Below are 19238 nucleotides of genomic sequence, written 5' to 3' on the forward strand. Positions count from 1 at the left end.
GCCAACCCAGAATTTTATATCCAGAAAGAAATTCCTTCAAAAATGAAGGAGAGATTAAGACCCTGTCAAATAAACAAAAGCTGTGGGAGTTCATCACCTTTGTACCTGCCCTACAAACAATGCTAAAAGTTCTTCAGACTGAAAGGAAAGGACACTAAACAGATCAAAGTGGTAACTATTTGGGTAATTATAAATGCCAGTACTATTCTAATGTCCTTTTTGGTATGTAACTCCATTTCTTACTTCTTACAGGTACCAAAATGCAAATGCATAAAATGTAATGATAAATCTAAGGTTTTGAACATACAGTGTTCAAAGATATAATTTGTAACAAGTATAAAAAAGAAGGTGGACAGATGGGTATAGAAAAAGCATATGTGCTGCTATTGAAGTTAAGTTGGTATCAAATAAAAAATGATTGTTATATATTTAGGATGTTAAATTTTAACTCCATGGTAACCACAAAGAAAATATATGAAAAATATATCTAGAAAAAAATGAGAAGGGACTCAACATGGTACAATACAAAACAACAAGTAAATATGAAAGCAGGCATTAATGGAAGAATTGAGGGAGAAGAAAAGTATAAGACTCGCAAAGACTAAATAGCAATATGGCAGAAGAAAGTCCCGCATTACAAGTAGTGACTTTAAATGTAAATGGATTAAACTCCTGTTATGGTTTGTAGCTGTATATACCCCAGAAAAACAAGTTCTTAAACTTGATCCATCCCTATGGGTGGTAGCTCATTGCAAGTAGGAACTTTTGATAAGGTTATTGTTTCGGTTTGCTAAAGCTGCCAGAAAGCAATGGATTGGCTTTTAACAATAGGGATTTATTAAGTTACAAGTTCCAATTCTGAGGTATGAAAATGTCCAAATTAAGGCATCAACAAGAGGATACCTTCTCTGAAGAAAGGTTGCTGGCATCCGGGTTTCCTCTGCCAGATGGCAAGATACATGCCAGCATCTATCTGCTAGTCCTTAGCTCCTGGGTTTCATTGCTTTCAGCTTCTGATTCTGGTGGCTTTCTCTCTGAGCATCTGTGAGTTCTCTCTTAGCACCTCTGGGGCATTTCTCTCTCTTAAGCTCTCTCCAAATGTCTCTGCCTTTTATCCTCTCATAAAGGACTTCAGTAAAGGATTAAGACCACCTTCACTGGGCTGAGTCACATCTTCAATTGAAACAACCTAATCAAAAGGTCCCATCCACAACAGATCTGCGGTCACAGAATGGATTAAAAGAATATAGCCTTTTCTAGAGTACATAACAGCTCCAAACCAGCACAGTTACAAAACTTAAGGTGGAGCCCAGAATGGGTCTTAATCTATTACTGGAGTCCTTTAAAAGCAGAATGAAATTTAGATAGGGGGAGAAAACCACAGGAAGCAAGAAGTGGAAGGTCAATGGAACTCAGAAGAGAAGGGAAAGACCAGGCAAGATTGCCATATGCAATGCCATGTGACAGATCCGTCAAGCACCAAGGGTCACTGGCAACCAGCCCCAGAATGCCAGGCTTCAGGAAGAAAGCATCACCTTGATGACATCTTGATTTGGACTTTCTCCCAGACTCAAAATCATGAGCTAAGAAATTCCCATTGTCTAAGCCAGCCCATTGCATGGTATTTGCTTGAGCAGCCTAGGAAACTAAAACAACTCCTCAGTCAAAAGACAGAGATAAGAAGAATGGATAAAAAGGCATGATCCAACTATATGCTATTTATAAGAGACTCACCTTAAATTCCAAGACATAAGCAGGTTGAAATGAAAGAATGGAAAAAGATAATCCATGCAAGTAGTAACCAAAACAGAGATGGGGTAGCTATAGTAATATCATACAAAATAGACTTTAAACAAAAAACTGTTAAAAGGGACAAAGAAAGGTATTATATACAGATAAAGGGGTCAATTCAACAGAAAGGCATAAAAATTATAAATATATGTGTACCTAACAGCAGAGCCCCAATATATGAAGCAAATATTGAGAGATTTGAAAAGGAGAAATAAACAGTTATACATTATTAGTAGGAGACTTCAATACACCACTTTCAATAATAGAACATCTAGACAAAAGATCAGTAAGGAAATAGAAAACTTGAATGATTCTATAAACCAACTATATCTAACAGACCTATATAGAACCCTCTTTACCCAACTATGGTAGAATACACTCTCCTTTCTAGTGCACATGGGTCATTTATTTTCCAGGTCAGGCCACATGTTGGGTCACAAAAGAAGTCTCAATAAATTAAAAAATACTGAAATCATGCAATGTATCTTTTCCAACCACAACTGAATAAAGCTAGAAATCAATAACAGTAGGAGAAATGGAAAACCCACAAATATGGGGAAATTAAACACCATACTCTTAAACAGCCAATGTGTCAAAGAGCAAATCACAAGTGAAATCGAGAAATATCCTGAGGTGCCTAAAAATGAAAACACAACATACCAAAACCTATAGGATGCAGCAAAGGCAGTGCTGAAAGGCTAATTTATAGCACTAAATACTTACATAAAAAAGCAGAAAGATCTCAAATGAGAGAACTAACCACCTGACAACCAAGGAACTAGAAAAAGAAGAGCAAAATAAACCCAAAGCAAGGAGAAGGAAAGGAATAACAAAAATTAGAGCAGAGATAAATGAAGCAGAGAATTAAAAAAAAAATAGAATCAACAGAATCAAAAATTAATTCCCTGAAAGATCAATAAAATTTGCAAACCTATAGACAGACTGACAAAGAAAAAAAGGCAGAGGGCACAAAGAACTAAAATCAGAAATGAAAAGGGGGACATTATCAACAACCCCAGAGAAATACAAAGGACTAAAAGAAGATACTATGAACAACTGTATGTCAAAAAAATTGATAACCTAGATGAATTGACAAGATCCTAGAAACACATGAACAACCTGCTGACTATAGAACCAACAGAAGACCTCAACAGATGAATTACAAGTAAAGAGATTAAATCAAAAACCAAAAACCTCCCAATAAAGAAGAGCCCAGAACCAGATGGCTTCACTACTGAATTTTTCCAAACATTCCTATAAGGAAGTCTGCCCAAGGCAAATGCATTGGGCAGGGTTTTTCCTGTCTTACTGAACCTCTGTCTTGTCCAGTATTGTTTACAGGAGTTTGGTTGTCCCCTCTATTTCCCAGGGGACAAACCTCCCTCTCCAGGAACCTGAAGCCAACAGGCCTTTGTTCCAGACTGTCTTCCTCTACAGTTTTTCTTACACAGATTTTGTCTCACACGCTTTTGCCTGAAGGGCAAATTCTGGGAGGAGGGTCCCCAGGGAGGGACTCTCCCAATTCAGTCTATCCCAGCCAAAACAGGGCCAGGAACATGTGAAAGGGGCACAGATCAGCTCCAAAGTGTCCTAAGGAAGGGGCCGGGAAGGGTGTCAAAAACATCTCCAACAGCTTCCTAAGGTTGAGCTTTCCTGGCCTGCCAAGAAAATGCAGCCCTTCACCTAAATGTCCCCACAGCCCTGAGGAAGCACTGTATCTTTAAATCTCTACCACCTCCGCCCCTGTGTGGGGACGGTTGAAACAATGGCTGCCCTCAGAGACAGGACCCAGCAATTTGAATTCACCAATCCAAAGCCTTGATCAGTGACTGTCTGTGCCCACCCCTGTTCTCAGGGAAGAGGATTTTTACATCCCTTTCTGTTACCAGCAGCTAGCCAGGGATTGGTGGGGGATGGGCACCAGTAGCCACCACATAGAGAGAGCAATTTATCATTCTTAACCGTAATTTATCAGACTCTTCCTCCCACTCTTCTATTGATGCTTGACAGTGTTCCTCTGGCCTCTGGAGTTTCAAAACAGTTGTTTTAGTCAGTTCCTACCTGCTTAATAGTTGTTTTGGTGAAAGGACCGAGTCCTGGAGCTCCCTAGTCTGCCATCTTCCCCAGGAGTCTCCACCTCAACTCCCCAACTGATTTTTGACAAAGATGCCAAGTCCTCTCAAATGGTAAAGAATAGTCTCTTCAACAAATGGTGCTGGGAAAACTGGATGTTCACATGTAAGAGAATGAAGGTGGACTCTCACCTCACACCATATACAAAAGTAAACTCAAAATGGATCAAAGATAGAAATATAAGAAACAGAACAATAAAATTCCTAGAAGAAAACATAAAGAAGCCTCTTCAGAATCTTGTGTAGGGCAATGATTTCTTAGACTTTACACCAAAGCACAAGCAACAAAAGAAAAAACAGATAAATGGGACCTTATCAAAATTTAAAATTTTTATCCATCAAAGGACTTTATCATGAAAGTAAAATGACACCTTATTCCATGGGAGAAAGTATTTGGAAACCACATAACTTGTAAGGGTTTAACATCCAGACTATATAAAGAAATCCTACAACTCAACAACGAAAAGACAAATAACTCAAATTTTAAAATGGGCAAAAGACTTGAATAGACATTTCTCCAAAGAAGATATACAAATGGCCAAAAAGAACATGAAAAGATGCTTAACATATTTGCTATCAAAGAAATGTAAATCAAAACTAGAATGGCTATTTTTAACTAAATGGAATACTACAAATGTTGGAGAGAATATGAAGAAATAGGTACACTCATTCATTTTTAGTGGGAATGTAAAATGTGCAGCCACTGCGGAAAACAGTTTGGTAGTTTCTTAGAAAGTTAAATACAGAATTACCATATGACCTGGCAATCACACTTCAAGGGATATACCCCAAAGAATTGAAAACAGGGACTCAAACAGATATTTGCACACCAATATTTATAGTGGCATTACTCACAACTGCCAAAAGAAGTATGCAACCTAAATGTGCATTAATTGATGAATGGATAAACAAAATGTGGTATATACACACAATGGAATATTATTCAGTATTAAAAAGGAATGAAGTTCTGATGCATGCAACAACTTGTTGAAGACATCATGTTGAGTAAAATATGCCAGCCACAAAAGGACAAATTTTATATAATCTCAATAATATGAAATAATTAGCATAAGTGAATTCATAGAGTCAAAAACTATACTAGAGATTGCCAGGGGCTGGGCTGGGGGTGGGAATGGGGAGTTTATGCTTAAATCGTACAGAGTTTCCACTTGGTAAGATGGAAACGTCTTGGTAATGGATAGCGATGATGCAGCACAACACTGTGAACATAATTAAGAGCCCTGAAATACTATTTGAAGGTGGTTAAAAGGGTAAAATTTAGGTTGTATATATTGTATTAGAATAAATTTTTTTTTTAATCCATGGGACTGTACAACAGAATAGTGAACTCTAAAGTAAACCATGGATTATATTTAATAGCACTATTATAAAGATGTTTTTTCATCAATTCCAACAAAAGTAGCATACTGATACAAAGTGTTAATGCTAGGGTGGCAGTATATGGGAACTCTGTCTTTTATGCATGATTTTTCTGTAAACCTATACTTTCTCTAATAAAAAAAAATGAATAAATGAATTATGCAACATGATATGCAGCATCATCAAACCCCTTCTGTTTTTATGAACCTTTCACAAACATTTTAAGTTAAATCATAATTTATGTATAATGCAAATTTGTTTCCTTCTGAATTATTATGCAAAATGATAGTTCTCTATTTTACTAGGCAAAAAGGCTCTCCCCACTTAACCACCCCCCACACACACACGACATATTTTGATATCAGTGAATATTGTACTGTATTAAGCCCAGACTGGATTTATATCTAATTACCATGTTCTTACTTAGTGTCTTAGTGTCACCCTGTCTTATTTTTCTCACCTATAGATGAGGTTATCATGTATATCCACCAGAGATGTATATGATTTAAATACTTCATACCTAGTCTCTAATCTTTCTTAGCTCTAATCAAAAGGAAAATATCCACAATCCAGGCAATAGACAGGCAAAACATACAAAATATTTCACAATGAAGAGTCAACCAGAAGGGACTTCTTTAACTCAAATAGCTCCTAAAGAAAAATATAACCAACAACATTAATCCTAAAAAGGATAATGTGCAATGGAAATAGGCATGAACACCACAATTTATGATTAATAATACTTCAATATTTTAATACATAAAGAAATTATTATAAAGACTAATTTCTTCTACTTCAAGGCATTCACAAATCATCTTCTCAAACAAGTAACTTCTGTGTCATCTCTTCTCTGCCTTCCTCATTTAAACAATATGTATTATTTACAATATTAATGGTTCTTTCTCCACATCTTCAAAACCTTTCAGTCCCTTTAGTTAGAATCCCTCAGTTTTGGCCATCTTCCATTCTAATTATTGCATTCATCAGCCTCAAGTTAATGGACTCTTTCATTCAATCCAAAATAAAATTAGATTAACTTTCATCACCTACCACTATGACCTCCCAACATTTCTTACTTTAAATCACCTGAACTACACTGTGTAGGTATAAAAAATAACAACAGTTGGTTTACACAATACTTATAACTTCAGACTAAAATTAATGTCCATAAAATATCTAGTATAAAGCTTCTATACTTCTCAAACCACCAGGAGAATAAGGTTGCATTGTCAGGTAAATAGGCCACAAAACAAAGAGGGTACATGATAGTCCATTTAATGCAATGATAATTTAAAATAATCTTTAATATTAAAGAAGGAATAGGAATCTATTATTAAGTAGAATATAAAAGTTGCATGAATTTTTAAAAAATATTGCTAGGGAATCCCAAAGCTTTCAAAGGGCTCCTCGGGGTTCAAGCACACTTGGAGAGGGATGTTTTTGTAGGTGGCTTTCACTGAAGGCATAACTATTACACTCATTCTGACCTGTTCTCGACAACTCTGGAAATTATTATACAATAGCATCAACTACTTTATTTGTCAACAGGAGAAATGAGTTCTGGTAATACAACAAACAAATAGCCTTCCACCACAGCCCCACCAACGACACGAGCTCTACAGTACACAGGGAAAAACTACCTTCAAAAGAAACTAGTTAAGAAGCCACTCAAGAATATTTACCTTTCAGTCCTGGCATATTCTAAAGGCAGAAAATGCTCTTTGGTAGAGAGGTAGCATGACATAGCAAAAGAACATAGAATTTCACGTCCAAAGATAAGTTCTGGTCTCAACTCTGCCACTTAATACTTAAGTGAACTGGAGTAGACCTAAGCCACTTCCTCATCTCTAAACTAAGACAATAATATGCTTAAATGGGTATGAAAGTTTTATAAAAATAAAACATTATAAAAGTGTTATTTATTGTTCACTTAGCTTTCAGACTATACCAAGAGGTAACAATGACAACAAAAATTGGGTCTTCTTACCAGGTATCTTCACATTTTTAATACGGTTAACAAGAAATCCTTTATTTACTACTGATGCTCAATAAACAAATCTAAAAACTATCCATCCATTACCAATGTAATGTAACTTTGCACTTAAAAGTTATGTTTACTTTTTTAAAAAGGGGGCAATGGAGAACATTTTATAACAATATATCAGGTGGGCCAGAAGTTAGACTGAAGTTAAACCTAACAAGCAACAAATCAAAAATGAAGAGACAGTATACAAAAGTGTAAAAATCTAAAATTAATAGTCTTCCTTCCATTGCCAAAATCAACAATGCTGAATAGCCTGAGAATAATTTGTTAGACACGTATGAGAGCTGTTTGACAATTTTGTGTCACTACTTGCATTATAAAGGACTGGGCTATTGCTGCAATTATATACACTCCTCTCCACACAAACCAAAAGTAGAAATGAAGTAATTAATTAAAAACCAAACATGATTAATTTAACATGACCAACTATTTTCAATTATAGTAAATGCCACACTAGTTAAAACTCACTGATAAAATTTAAACTTACAAATGGACAACACACTTCAAAAAATTACATGAACATTAGGCTTTTCCTTTTTTCTTTTAATCAGTGTAAAAATGACAAAGTAAAATGATAAAAAATGAAATGAGGCAAAACTTAATACTGTCTTAATAGGTTTAAAAATACCTGAATTCCCTTATTTATCATTTTTATATAATAGAAGAACCTTCAGAAGCACCTTTAGATCATTCCCTATCTCTTCTTCTGAGTCTCAAATAAATTTGCTTCAAAAATATTACAAATCTGGAAAAAAAATACTAAACTTTCTTAAATTAAAATCAGGAGGAAACAAATGTGAAATTAGTCCAAAATGGAACGTAATTTTGCCATTAAAATAGAAATGACTAATTTATCATGTAGTTCCATTAATTATTAAAGAGTCAAATAATACTTTTGATATCTTTCTTTTCCCAAGTCATTTGAAGTGTTTCAAGCCATCCTATGGTGCAAGTACTATATATGTACCCACACAATAAAGAATTCTGATGTCAAGAGTATTACTCATATGCCTGGCACATAAATGTTAGTAGTAGTTGTTATTGTTATTCTTACTATTATTAATGCAAATGATTACATTAAGTACTATCATTTCTAAAAGTTGCAATATTACAGTTTGAATTATCAAACACCTCATTTCCCTCAAAATATTAAAAGACAAACATACACATGAGCTATAATTTACATGGAGAGGATAAAAACAGAAGTTTCTTACTCATGGGATAGACATTGGTAATGGATGGATAATTTAAAAAGTCAGTAAAAGTAGGAAAAAATAAAAATATTTTGTAAACATATTAAATATCTTATTTTTAACTTAAATAATATAGACATTTGTCAATCTTTTGCTATTGGATCAAGACCTATAAAGATTTTCAGTTTTGACTTCTGTAAAATGTTGCAAGGACTTAAAAGACTCTTACAAAGCAATTTCAGTGCAGAAACCTAGATTGTGATAACTTTCTTCCCACCCTTTATAGTTATCTCACTCATTCCCAATTCAAGACCCTTCTTTAGCAATTCACGTTATCCTGTCTTTCTAAAACATTCAACTTAGTTTTCATGGGAATGACAACTTTATTTTCACACTCATATTTCACTGGTTTAACCAGCATTTAATTTAATCACATAATTACTATAACATATGTAACTGGCATAAACAGCTTTGGGAACAAACACAGCTGACTCTTGGTAAGCAGACAATTCAGCTGATAGGTGTAGAGGTATGTAGATGTAATAAAGAACAAGCCACTCACTAGCAGAAAGTGTTCCGCATATTACAAGCCTAGAACAAGGGTGTGTTTCAGAGCAGGACTGCCAGCATTGGTTAATCAACTAAATCTGAAATGGAGGTTAAAGAGGGCTTCTACCGTATATCCTAACAAATGCTGGCCACTCAAAATGGTCACTCTTGAAGGTTGTCACTGTCTCAAACAATCTGGAAACTCCTCTTTTGGTGAATCCACATAGTGTTTTAAATGCTACATGGTAAGTTTCAATCCTTGGACCAAGACTGATTTCCAAAGACAACTTTAATTTATTTAGTGACATGTCTGGTATAAAATGTGAGCAGCAAACTCCAGTAATGCCATTTGAACAAAAACTGGTTGTAACTATAAAACAAAACAACTATTTGACATGAATGCTGCATTTTTAAAGATAAATCTAAAAGATAAGTTTCACAAACATCCTGAATAATTATGATATAAATGAATACAAAGATCTCAAGGATATATGTCACTTGAATATAAACTTCTAATATTTTTGTTTTAAAAATGACTACCACTGAATCATTTTAATTATATTGCATATACTTGTACACACGTGTGTGTATATATGTATATATGTATATATGTACATATGTATATATGTATATGAATTACATATTTATAAACACAAACACACACACACATATATAGAAGATACCAACCAACTACTTATATACATGCATAGCTTAGCTTTCTGAAATGCACTGATATTGGAGTCTGATTACTGAGAAAATTTTATGTCATGATAAGAAATTTGAACCTTATTCAGCAATAAAAATTAGGCACTAAAAGTTGTTCAGAAATAAGTGACATAATGAATGCACTGTTTTAGGAAGATTCATTAGACAGGAAGAGCTAGAGGTGTGAAAAATGGAAGGAGAGAGATCATTTAGGAGACCATCATATAAACAAGGTGTATGATAACGAGGCTCTGAATTAGAAACAGATAGCAAATGGAAATAAAAAGGAAAAAAAACAAGAAATATATGAAATAACATAAACAAAAGGTACTACACAAATAGTTTTCATTTCTGTGAAAGAAGCCATAGATGTGAATTAGATGAAAACAAATCAAATACAGAGTAGAGATGGGATCACAAAAACCTCAGGCAAGAACACCCTCTTCCAGATATTTATTAGGAGCAAAATATGTATTTTTTTCTAACACACTTATAATTTAACTTGTATGGTCAGTTTATTCAAACCCCATCATTATATGGAACCTTCAATAGGGAGTGAGATCTGGTTGGTTTGCACAGGTTAGTGTAAAGCCCCGATACATCCCAGAGTAATTTAGGCAGAGAATAAAAATGTATTTGCAAAGTCCCCTTAAGGGACTGGTGGGAAATGTGGAAATATTAAAGTTCCCCACTTGGGAAATTAATGATATTCTCACAAGTATTGGGGACTACCAATTTAGAAGGCCAAGCCCTCGATCTGCAAAAGAGAGGCTAAAACTACTTAAAATTGTGCCTAAGGGTTTACCCCAGAGAACCTCTTTCGTTGCTCAGATGTGGCCTCTCTCTCTCTCTAAGCCCACTCAGTGAACTCACTGCCCTCCTCCCTATGTGGGACATGACTCCCAGGGGTGTAAATCTCCCTGCAACATGGGACATGATTCCCAGGCATGAACCTGGACCCGGCATCATGGCATTGAGAAAGACTTCTTGAACAAAAAGGGGGAGAAAAATGAAACAAAGTTTCAGTGGCTGAGAGATTTCAAATAGAGTCAAGAGGTCATTCTGGAGGTTATTCTTATGCATTATATAGAGATCCCTTTTTAGTTTACAGTGTATTGGAATAACTAGAAGGAAATATCTGAAACTGTTGAACTGCAACCCATTAGCCTTGATTTTTGAAAACAATTGTATAACTATGTAGCTTACACGGTGTGACTGTGCAATTGTGAAAACCTGTGGCTCATACTCCCTTTTTCCAGTATATGGAGAGATGAGTAGAAAAAAGAGAACAAAAACTAAATGAATAATGAGGGGAAAAAGGGGATGGGATGTTTTGAGGGTACTTCTTTACTTACATTTTTATTCTTATTCTTTTTTGTGTGTGGTAATGAAAATGTTCAAAAACTGATTGTGGAGATGAATGCACAACTATATAATGGTACTGTGAACAACTGATTGTATACTGTGGATGACTGTATGGTTTGTGAATATATATCAATAAAATCTTTAAAAAAAAAAAACAAAAAACCCTCTTCTTCTGCCTTGCCCTACAGATCTAAAGGTAAGATGTAACTTGCCCAAGTTTCCAGTGAATTTAGGAAAGCTTTGGTTGTCAATCCAGATAAGTACAGCCCAAAGAGCATTTTATAGATTTAATTAAGCTCCATTTTTATGCATTATTCATATCAATTCTGATCTGGACATAAAATGAGACATTCTTTCTTCTCAAGCTTAAATGAGCAATGTGTGTGTCTGTGTGTGTGTGTGTGCAAGCATGCGTGTGTGTGTGTGTGAGGGGGAAGGAGAATGAATATGCTCTAACAAATGGAGGGAGAAATTACCTTCTCCCTTATAAAAGCAACATTTTTTCTTCATTATTGTCTGCAATCAAGCAGGTTCCGCTTTGGGAGAAAAATGATAACTAGCAGATTGTTAATTAAACAAGTTATTTAAGATAGCTCTGTTTTATAACTGAATTAGCAGCAAGGATGTCAAATGAAGCCTGAGAAGTTAAAATCAACTTCTATGTCTACTCTTCTATCTAACTTCTATTTCCGACTCCTACCCTCTTACCCCCTCACATTCTTTCTCTCTCACATACAACACACACACACACAAACATAAACTTCTTCTGCCTCTTCCTGAATTCATCCATAATTTTTAAAAATATCAAGGACTAACATTTCCAAATCCCATTACAGAAAAAACATTTAGAAGAATCTAATTCTGATTATTCCAGAATTTATCCTAAAAATACTAGAACTTACCTCAAATTTCTTCACCTTTTCCATTGTTATCAAGCGCCTTGATGTGTGACTGGAAAGCTTCTGCTCACAGTTGCTAATAAGTTTCAGGCAAGGGTGCCAGGGTACCATCTCTTCAGTGTATCTGAAGAAAGAACGGCTGACTGTTACAGACATGCACATAGTACCCCACAATTGCCAGGGAGGTCACAGGGGACGTCAGCGTGGTTTGGAACATCCTCCCACTACATGCTATACCACTGTATGTCACATATATGTAACTGTCCATATAATCCATAAACAATCTACCTGTACTTTCAAAAAGGAAATATTTTAATATTACTCACATCCAAACCAAAATAGTTTTTTTCTACCTATGGAATAAAAAGTAAAAAGAGAAAGAGAATATAAGGGTGTTTGCATGTTATTGAAGAATGCCAAGGATTTAAATTATGAAAGTACAAGATGATTCCACCCTAAAGGATCCCACAGATATTGGAGACAGATATTGGAGCAGATATTGGAGACAGAAATACACTCCATAACAGCCCCCTGGCATTCATAAAGGACTGATTCATCTAGAGATTTTTATAAATTCCCAAAGGAGAAAATCCACTACAGCATATACTTTCCCCTATAAAATGAAGTCAAGTGCCACTGCAAAATTTTAATGACATCTTGAGACCTCTAATGACTCTGTAAATATAGGACTAATGTTATTTATAAAATTATTCAAATAAACTGCCACAAAAATAAACATTAGAGAGTTCAACAGTATTTTGGTCACATAACCATGAAACAAAGCGGAAGCCACAAGAACATGTGGTGGTGGCTGCCACCGCACAGCACCTGCACCGCACAACCGGGGAGGAAGACACTGCAAAGCACGACAGAGCCAGGCTACAGTCTCCAGAACCTGACTTCTGACAGCTGGCTGCATGGATCCTGGCAGAAGGAACAGGTAACAGACCCGGAGAAACAGCTACAAGCAGAATGGGGCCAAACGGGAAGAAAAGACTCACTAGGTATGAGAAACTTGAACAAAACTGTGATCACCAGTTTTCATTTTTCCTTTGCAAATCTTTATGCATTCTGGGGCAGTCTCTGCAAACACTGACTATATGGGTAATCATAAAGCTCTGACCCAAAATGGCACCAATGCTGACTAGTAATTCATGTAAAGGACCACATCTCAGTTGGCTGTTTCAATGCATCAACACTGTCTTCACTACTCCTGTACCAACTTTTCTAAGTCTCTCTGACCTTCAACCAGCTCTCCCTCATTACCTTAACTACATGCTCAAAACCTTCGTCACCCACTTACCAAGCAACATTCGTGATGCGCTACACTTTACTATCAGTGGAAGGAATTCTCTTGAAGTCATTCTCTGCCTCCTTCTTAGGGTTTTCCAGCAAGGAATGACTATTTCAGAGTTCACCTTGCCTAATAATTATTCAATGTGTGCTATACAGTCAGAAATGTACTTCTTACAATATCAGTTGACATCAAATTTGGAATCTTCATACAAAGCACTTATGATACGAGTGAATACATCCTACATTCTGAGAGACTAAAAATAAAGTGGTAAAAGAGAGAAGGGACAGCCTTGACCTTACAAGCTTGCAAACGGAGGGGCTGTGAATGCCTAAAACAGTGTTTCTCAAACTTAGTTAAGTATCCTTTTAAAGGAAAAAAAATCTCCATTCATTGCCTGACTGGAATGACAAAGTATTTTTACTCAAATATGTACAAATAGGAATCAGATATAAATTCCTCATGCTTATATCTCTTATATAACTATAAAACCAAAACAAATTTGTAAATCAATTCAAAAGTAGAAAGCCAATACAATTTGAATTAACATTTATATCATAAATGATACTAAATTGCTGAAACTAGGTTGCCAAGGTTTGGTTTAACAGTGGAAAAATATATGTACACATTTTATATTATCTTTTCAACTTGATTCGTTTAATTTTAAGCATGAGGAACATCACTTGTGTTGACATAATCATTAACAAACTTGCTTTAACCACTAATTTATTATTCTAATGAGTCAATCAATTAACAGTGTACTCTCAAAGTACCATACTAGAAAATAAAAATTACATGTAACAAAAATTTTTCACTGCATATTTACTAGTATGTTTACCACCAATTTCACACTAGTATATTTACCTCATTACTAGTATATTTACTAGTATATTTCAAACATACTAGTATGTTTGCACACTGTTAAGTAGAAGATATAAATCTATACTTTATATGAACTATTACAGCAGTACAACATCCTATCTCAACTCTCTGTTTTTATTCCTGTCCCCTTATGATCCAAGTAATCTATTTAAGACCTAAATCAGCCAGAATAGGCAAATACAGAGAGAAAGAAAGTATATCAATGGCTGCCAAGGGCAGGAGTGGAGGTGGAAACTTAATGGACTAGGGGTTTCTTTGGGGGTTGATGAAAATGTTCTGGAATTAGATAGTGCTGATGGTTGCACAACTTGTGAATATACTAAAAACCACTGATTGGCACACTTTAAAAGGGTGAATCTCATGGCACATAAATTATATCTCAGTGGAAAAAAAGCCAAAAAAAGAAGTGTGCATGGGCTCCTAGCTTTCTCATGAATCAATTTAATTGACAGTTACTCATTTTCCTGTGACTAACCTCATGCCTCATATTAACTACTTTCCAAATGTCACTAGTTTTGTTCTATTTGAGAAGCAGATTTTGAACTGATTGGAACACTTACTCAAACAGTCGGAGGAATCACCTTTTCCTGTTTTCTAGATAAGAGATGAAAAACATGTTCTAACTGCTCTGAACCACCACAAAGTGTATTTTACTACAATAAAAATGTATCCCCAGATCCTACTTTGAGGAACTTTATTAGGTTTCCTCACTTTGTCATCACTTTTGTCACTAGCAACAGGAATTGAATGTCTAGTAAAGGTCATCTTTAAGACAAAGCTTTTAATCACTTCTAGAGAGTTATCTGTGTGATGACAATTAGATAGCAAAGCGATCTGGATGTGTGGCACCTGAGAAAACAGCTACTCCACTTACTCAGAAGCTTAGTGACCAACTCCTCTAACATCAAGCACACACGAGTTGAATTTATGTCCTACCCAAATGAATACATTGCAGGTCTGCAGGGTCAATTTGTAAGTAGCTGAAACTGTGAATAATAAACTCACAAATACCAACAGTCCACAGTAACTTTACGTGGGAAGTTCTTCATGAGTTTTAAGAATAAACTATTATGATAGCATCAATGAAGGACTGAGTTGGTGACACTTAAGTCAAGCCTAGAAAGAGGATTAGGATTTTACTAGCTGAGGAAAAAAAGAGGATATCAAGCAAGGAGGACAGAATAAATAATGGTGAAAAGATATAAAGTGCACAGAGTATCCTGATGCTGACAAAAAGTCAGATATCCTAGAATGGGGAGAGTCCAATCTAGAGAAAGGAAAACAGCAAAAGCTTGTGAGTAGCAGTTTCCTTACTGCAATTTAAATAGTCATCGGTGAGAAAATCCTTTTTCAATCATCAGCTCTGACAATTTATCACATATAACGACGCTTTTAGGTAGTATTTTGTTTTTATTAGATCTCATTACACTTTCAAAACGTCCTGGTTTAAAGAATAATACCTGAATTTAATTATATCATGCAATTCTTATTTTTAAACCTGAATTCAGCTGGGTAAATTAATTCAATATTAGGACTAAAAGTCTGTATTTACTATACCAAAAACACAAAAGTTTTCTAATTAAACTTTGATAAGGAATTCCATTTTTAATTTAATTTCTTTTTATTTGTAATAAAAAAGCCACATTTTCAGTATAACATAATCAAACTAATCCTATCTTGCCTACTTGTACGCATGTTTAACTCAAAAACAAGAACATTATGTCAAACTTTTTCAGGTCACTTCAGTCTTAAATTCATCTTGATAATGTGATTTAAAAAAAAAAAAGATAAAGATTTTTTGGATGCTGCAAGAGTGAAAACTGTTCACTTTTCTAACTCCAGACAAGTTAATAAGTGCACTAGTTAAGTTCATTAATAATTAATAATAACAATTAATACTTTATTAATAAGAAGGCTGAAGGGGAGGAGAAAGCACAACAGAGTTCTAATAATGAACAACAGACGAAGTAGAAATAACTCTTTCCAGGGACAAATAAGTCAGGGGAGTAAATGCCCCAGGAGTCTCATGTACGTGCCGATCGCACACCGGAAGACTAGCTGTCCCGAGGTAGACCATCTAAGGTAAAAAGGAAGTGATAAAACATGTCTCCCTTTTCCAGTTAAAAAAATAGCCCTTATGCATTTGGAAATTCCCATCTGTCAAAAATTATTAAAATAGAGAAATCACTCAAGAAATATCCAGTGGCCACTTTTTAAATTCTTTAGAAATACTTAAAGTTGTTAAAAGTAACTCCAGTTTTACTTTTTATAGAGATGAAGGAATAAATAAAAGAACCCCAAAAGAAATTTTTAACTGCAAAAAACCTCAATTTTAATTAAATAATGCACTACAAATAGTGGAGAGTCAGATATTTTGAGTTAAAAATTAGCCCTGCAGGGCTTCTCTTGTCATATACCCTTCCCTTCACCTCCCAGCATGGAGAAGTAAGTGGCAGCCCCTGTGTGGCACTGAGGGATGCAGGAGTCTAGCCTGCTGACACTGAGAACAGCAGGCGCTCGTGGGGTTAGGGATGGAAAAGATGGCAGACATGGTTGGGAGAATGGTTACATTAATGAAATAAGTAAAGTTATTAAGGATTAAGTAAATGTATCAAGGATAATGAGAGTCGTGTCCCACTGTTGGAGATGGTACTTACAAACATGGAGGGGGTGAAGACTAGAAAGAACCCTAAGGAATTAGATTGTAATTGAAGATACTGGTATGAACTCAGGGTCATACACAGATAAAGATATAAAGTTAGAGCTGTAAGTGTGCATTTATATGAGTGTGCCTACACCAAGAGAGCAATGATAACCTCCACTCAAAGGAACCAGAACTCCTTGGGGAATGCCAGAAAGTAAGTGTACAAAAACTAATGGGGTGAGAAATGTAAAACAAATGGTTTATAATGTAGAAAGTAGGGGAACTAGTGATAGAGAGCAATTAAGGAAGGGGGAACAATAATCCAATAAGAACAGATAAGCTATCGTGGGTAAATTTAATGTTCCGGGACTGCCCAGGAATGACTATGGTCTGTTAATTTCTGATGGGCATAGTAGGAACAAGTTCACAGAAATGTTGCTATATTAGGTTACTTTCTTGGGGTAGAGTAGGAACATGTTGGAAGTAAAGTAGTTATCTTAGGTTAATTGTCTTTTTCTTACTCCCTTGTTATGGTCTGTTTGAAATGTTTTTTTATTATATGTTTCTTTAAATTTTTTTATTTTTTTATTTTTATATAGTTGATTAAAAAAAAATAGCTAATTAAAAAAAAAAAAAAACAATGAAGAAAATATGCAGAGCCCTCTTGAGGAGCCGGTGGAGAATGCAGGGGTATTGGGCTTCCCCACCTCGATGGTTGCTAATGTGCTCACAGACATAGGGGACTGGTGGTTTGATGGGTTGAGCCCTCTACCACAGGACTTGCCCTTGGGAAGACTGTTGCTGCAAAGGAGAGGCTAGGCCTCCCTATAATTGTGCCTAAGAGCCTCCTCCTGAATGCCTCTTTGTTGCTCAGATGTGGCCCTCTCTCTCTAGCTAAGCCAACTTGAAAGGTGAAATCACTGCCCTCCCCCTACATGGGATCAGACACCCAGGGGAGTGAATCTCCCTGGCAACATGGAATATGATTACCGGGGAGGAATGCAGACCCGGCATCATGGGATAGAGAACATCTACTTGACCAAAAGGGGGATGTGAAAGGAAATGAAATAAGCTACAGTGGCAGAGACATTCCAAAAGGAACCAAGAGGTCACTCTGGTGGGCACTCTCACGCACAATATAAACAACGCTTTTTAGGTTCTAGTGAATTGGGGTAGCTAGCAATAAATACCTGAAACTATCAAACTACAACTCAGAATCCATGAATCTTGAAGATGATTGTATAGAAATGTAGCTTTTGAGGGGTGAAAATGTGATTGGGAAAGCCAAGAGGACCACACTCCCCTTTGTCTAGTTTATGGATGGATGAGTAGAAAAATGGGGGAAGGAAAAAAACAAACAAACAAACAATGGCACCCAGTGTTCTTTTTTACTTTAATTGCTCTTTTTCACTTTAATTATTATTCTTGTTATTTTTGTGTGTGTGGCAATGAAGGTGTCAGGGATTGATTTTGGTGATGAGTGCACAACTATGTAATGGTACTGTGAACAATCGAATGTACGCTTTGTTTTGTATGACTGCATGGTATGTGAATATATCTCAATAAAATGAATTAAAAAAAAAAAAAACTAATGGGGATATGTCAAAGTGGAGCTAGGCTCCCACTGGTCCAAATCTGGGGCAATCTGAGCAACCTCCCCCTCAACCCCCCTCACTTCCCGATCTTCCCGATGCTCTGTCCCCCCACCTGCCTTCTCCCACCACCACCTTCCGCAGGCCTTCTCCACTGAGGAAAAGGAATCCTATTTTATGTCCGCTGTCCAGAACCTCCATATTTCCACCCCTCTGCTGATGCAAGTTAGGGTGACAACCTGCTTCCTGCTGGGACTGAGGCTATGACATCCATAAAAGAATTCAGCAAAGAAACGGCAGGAAGACCCTTACCACTGTCCAAGGGATTGCTGGTGATTACGACAGACAGAAACTAGTGAAGGCATTTAAGAAGAAAGTTGCCTGCAATGGTACTGTGACTGAGCATCCAGAATATGGAGCAGCGATTCGGCTACAGGTGGCCAGTGCAAGAACACATGCCAGCTCCTTGTAGAGACTGAAGGTTCATGGGTTTTAAGTGCTTGTGGCTCACTGAAGCTTAAGTGAGGATTTCATTGCAAGGAGTAGAAAATTTCCCTTCTGTCTCTCATCACAAGTTTATACACTCACAGCTTATACAGTGTAACCATTTGGGGTCCACTTTTAACTTCAACTAGTGTAACTCCTTCATGCAATAAACTGAAAAGAACCACGCTGTCTAGTCTTCAAGTCCTTCATTTAAACAGAGGTTAAGCAGTAGGCGCCTGGCAGTGTCCAGCCTGAAACGAGGCAATAATGTGATGTTTCAGC

The 19238-nt window shown here is 36.1% G+C and overlaps 1 protein-coding gene across 6 annotated transcripts in view; it reads right to left on the bottom strand.

The window, feature by feature from the left end:
• TRMT11 (tRNA methyltransferase 11 homolog) overlaps positions 1-19238 on the bottom strand; it is an 86742-nt gene that overhangs the window by 15370 nt on the left and 52134 nt on the right. For all 6 annotated transcript variants that reach the window (XR_005217958.1, XM_037843715.1, XM_037843713.1 and 3 more), the window contains one exon: positions 12062-12182. Coding sequence is in view for 4 of the 6 variants with exons in the window: in XM_037843715.1 (XP_037699643.1) it covers positions 12062-12182 (121 nt within the window). In the remaining 2 variants the exon portion in view is untranslated. Of the gene's footprint in view, positions 1-12061; positions 12183-19238 lie in introns of those variants that run through there.

The sequence above is a fragment of the Choloepus didactylus genome, chromosome 7 (assembly GCF_015220235.1).
Source record: "Choloepus didactylus isolate mChoDid1 chromosome 7, mChoDid1.pri, whole genome shotgun sequence".
Classification (NCBI taxonomy): Eukaryota; Metazoa; Chordata; class Mammalia; order Pilosa; family Megalonychidae; genus Choloepus; species Choloepus didactylus.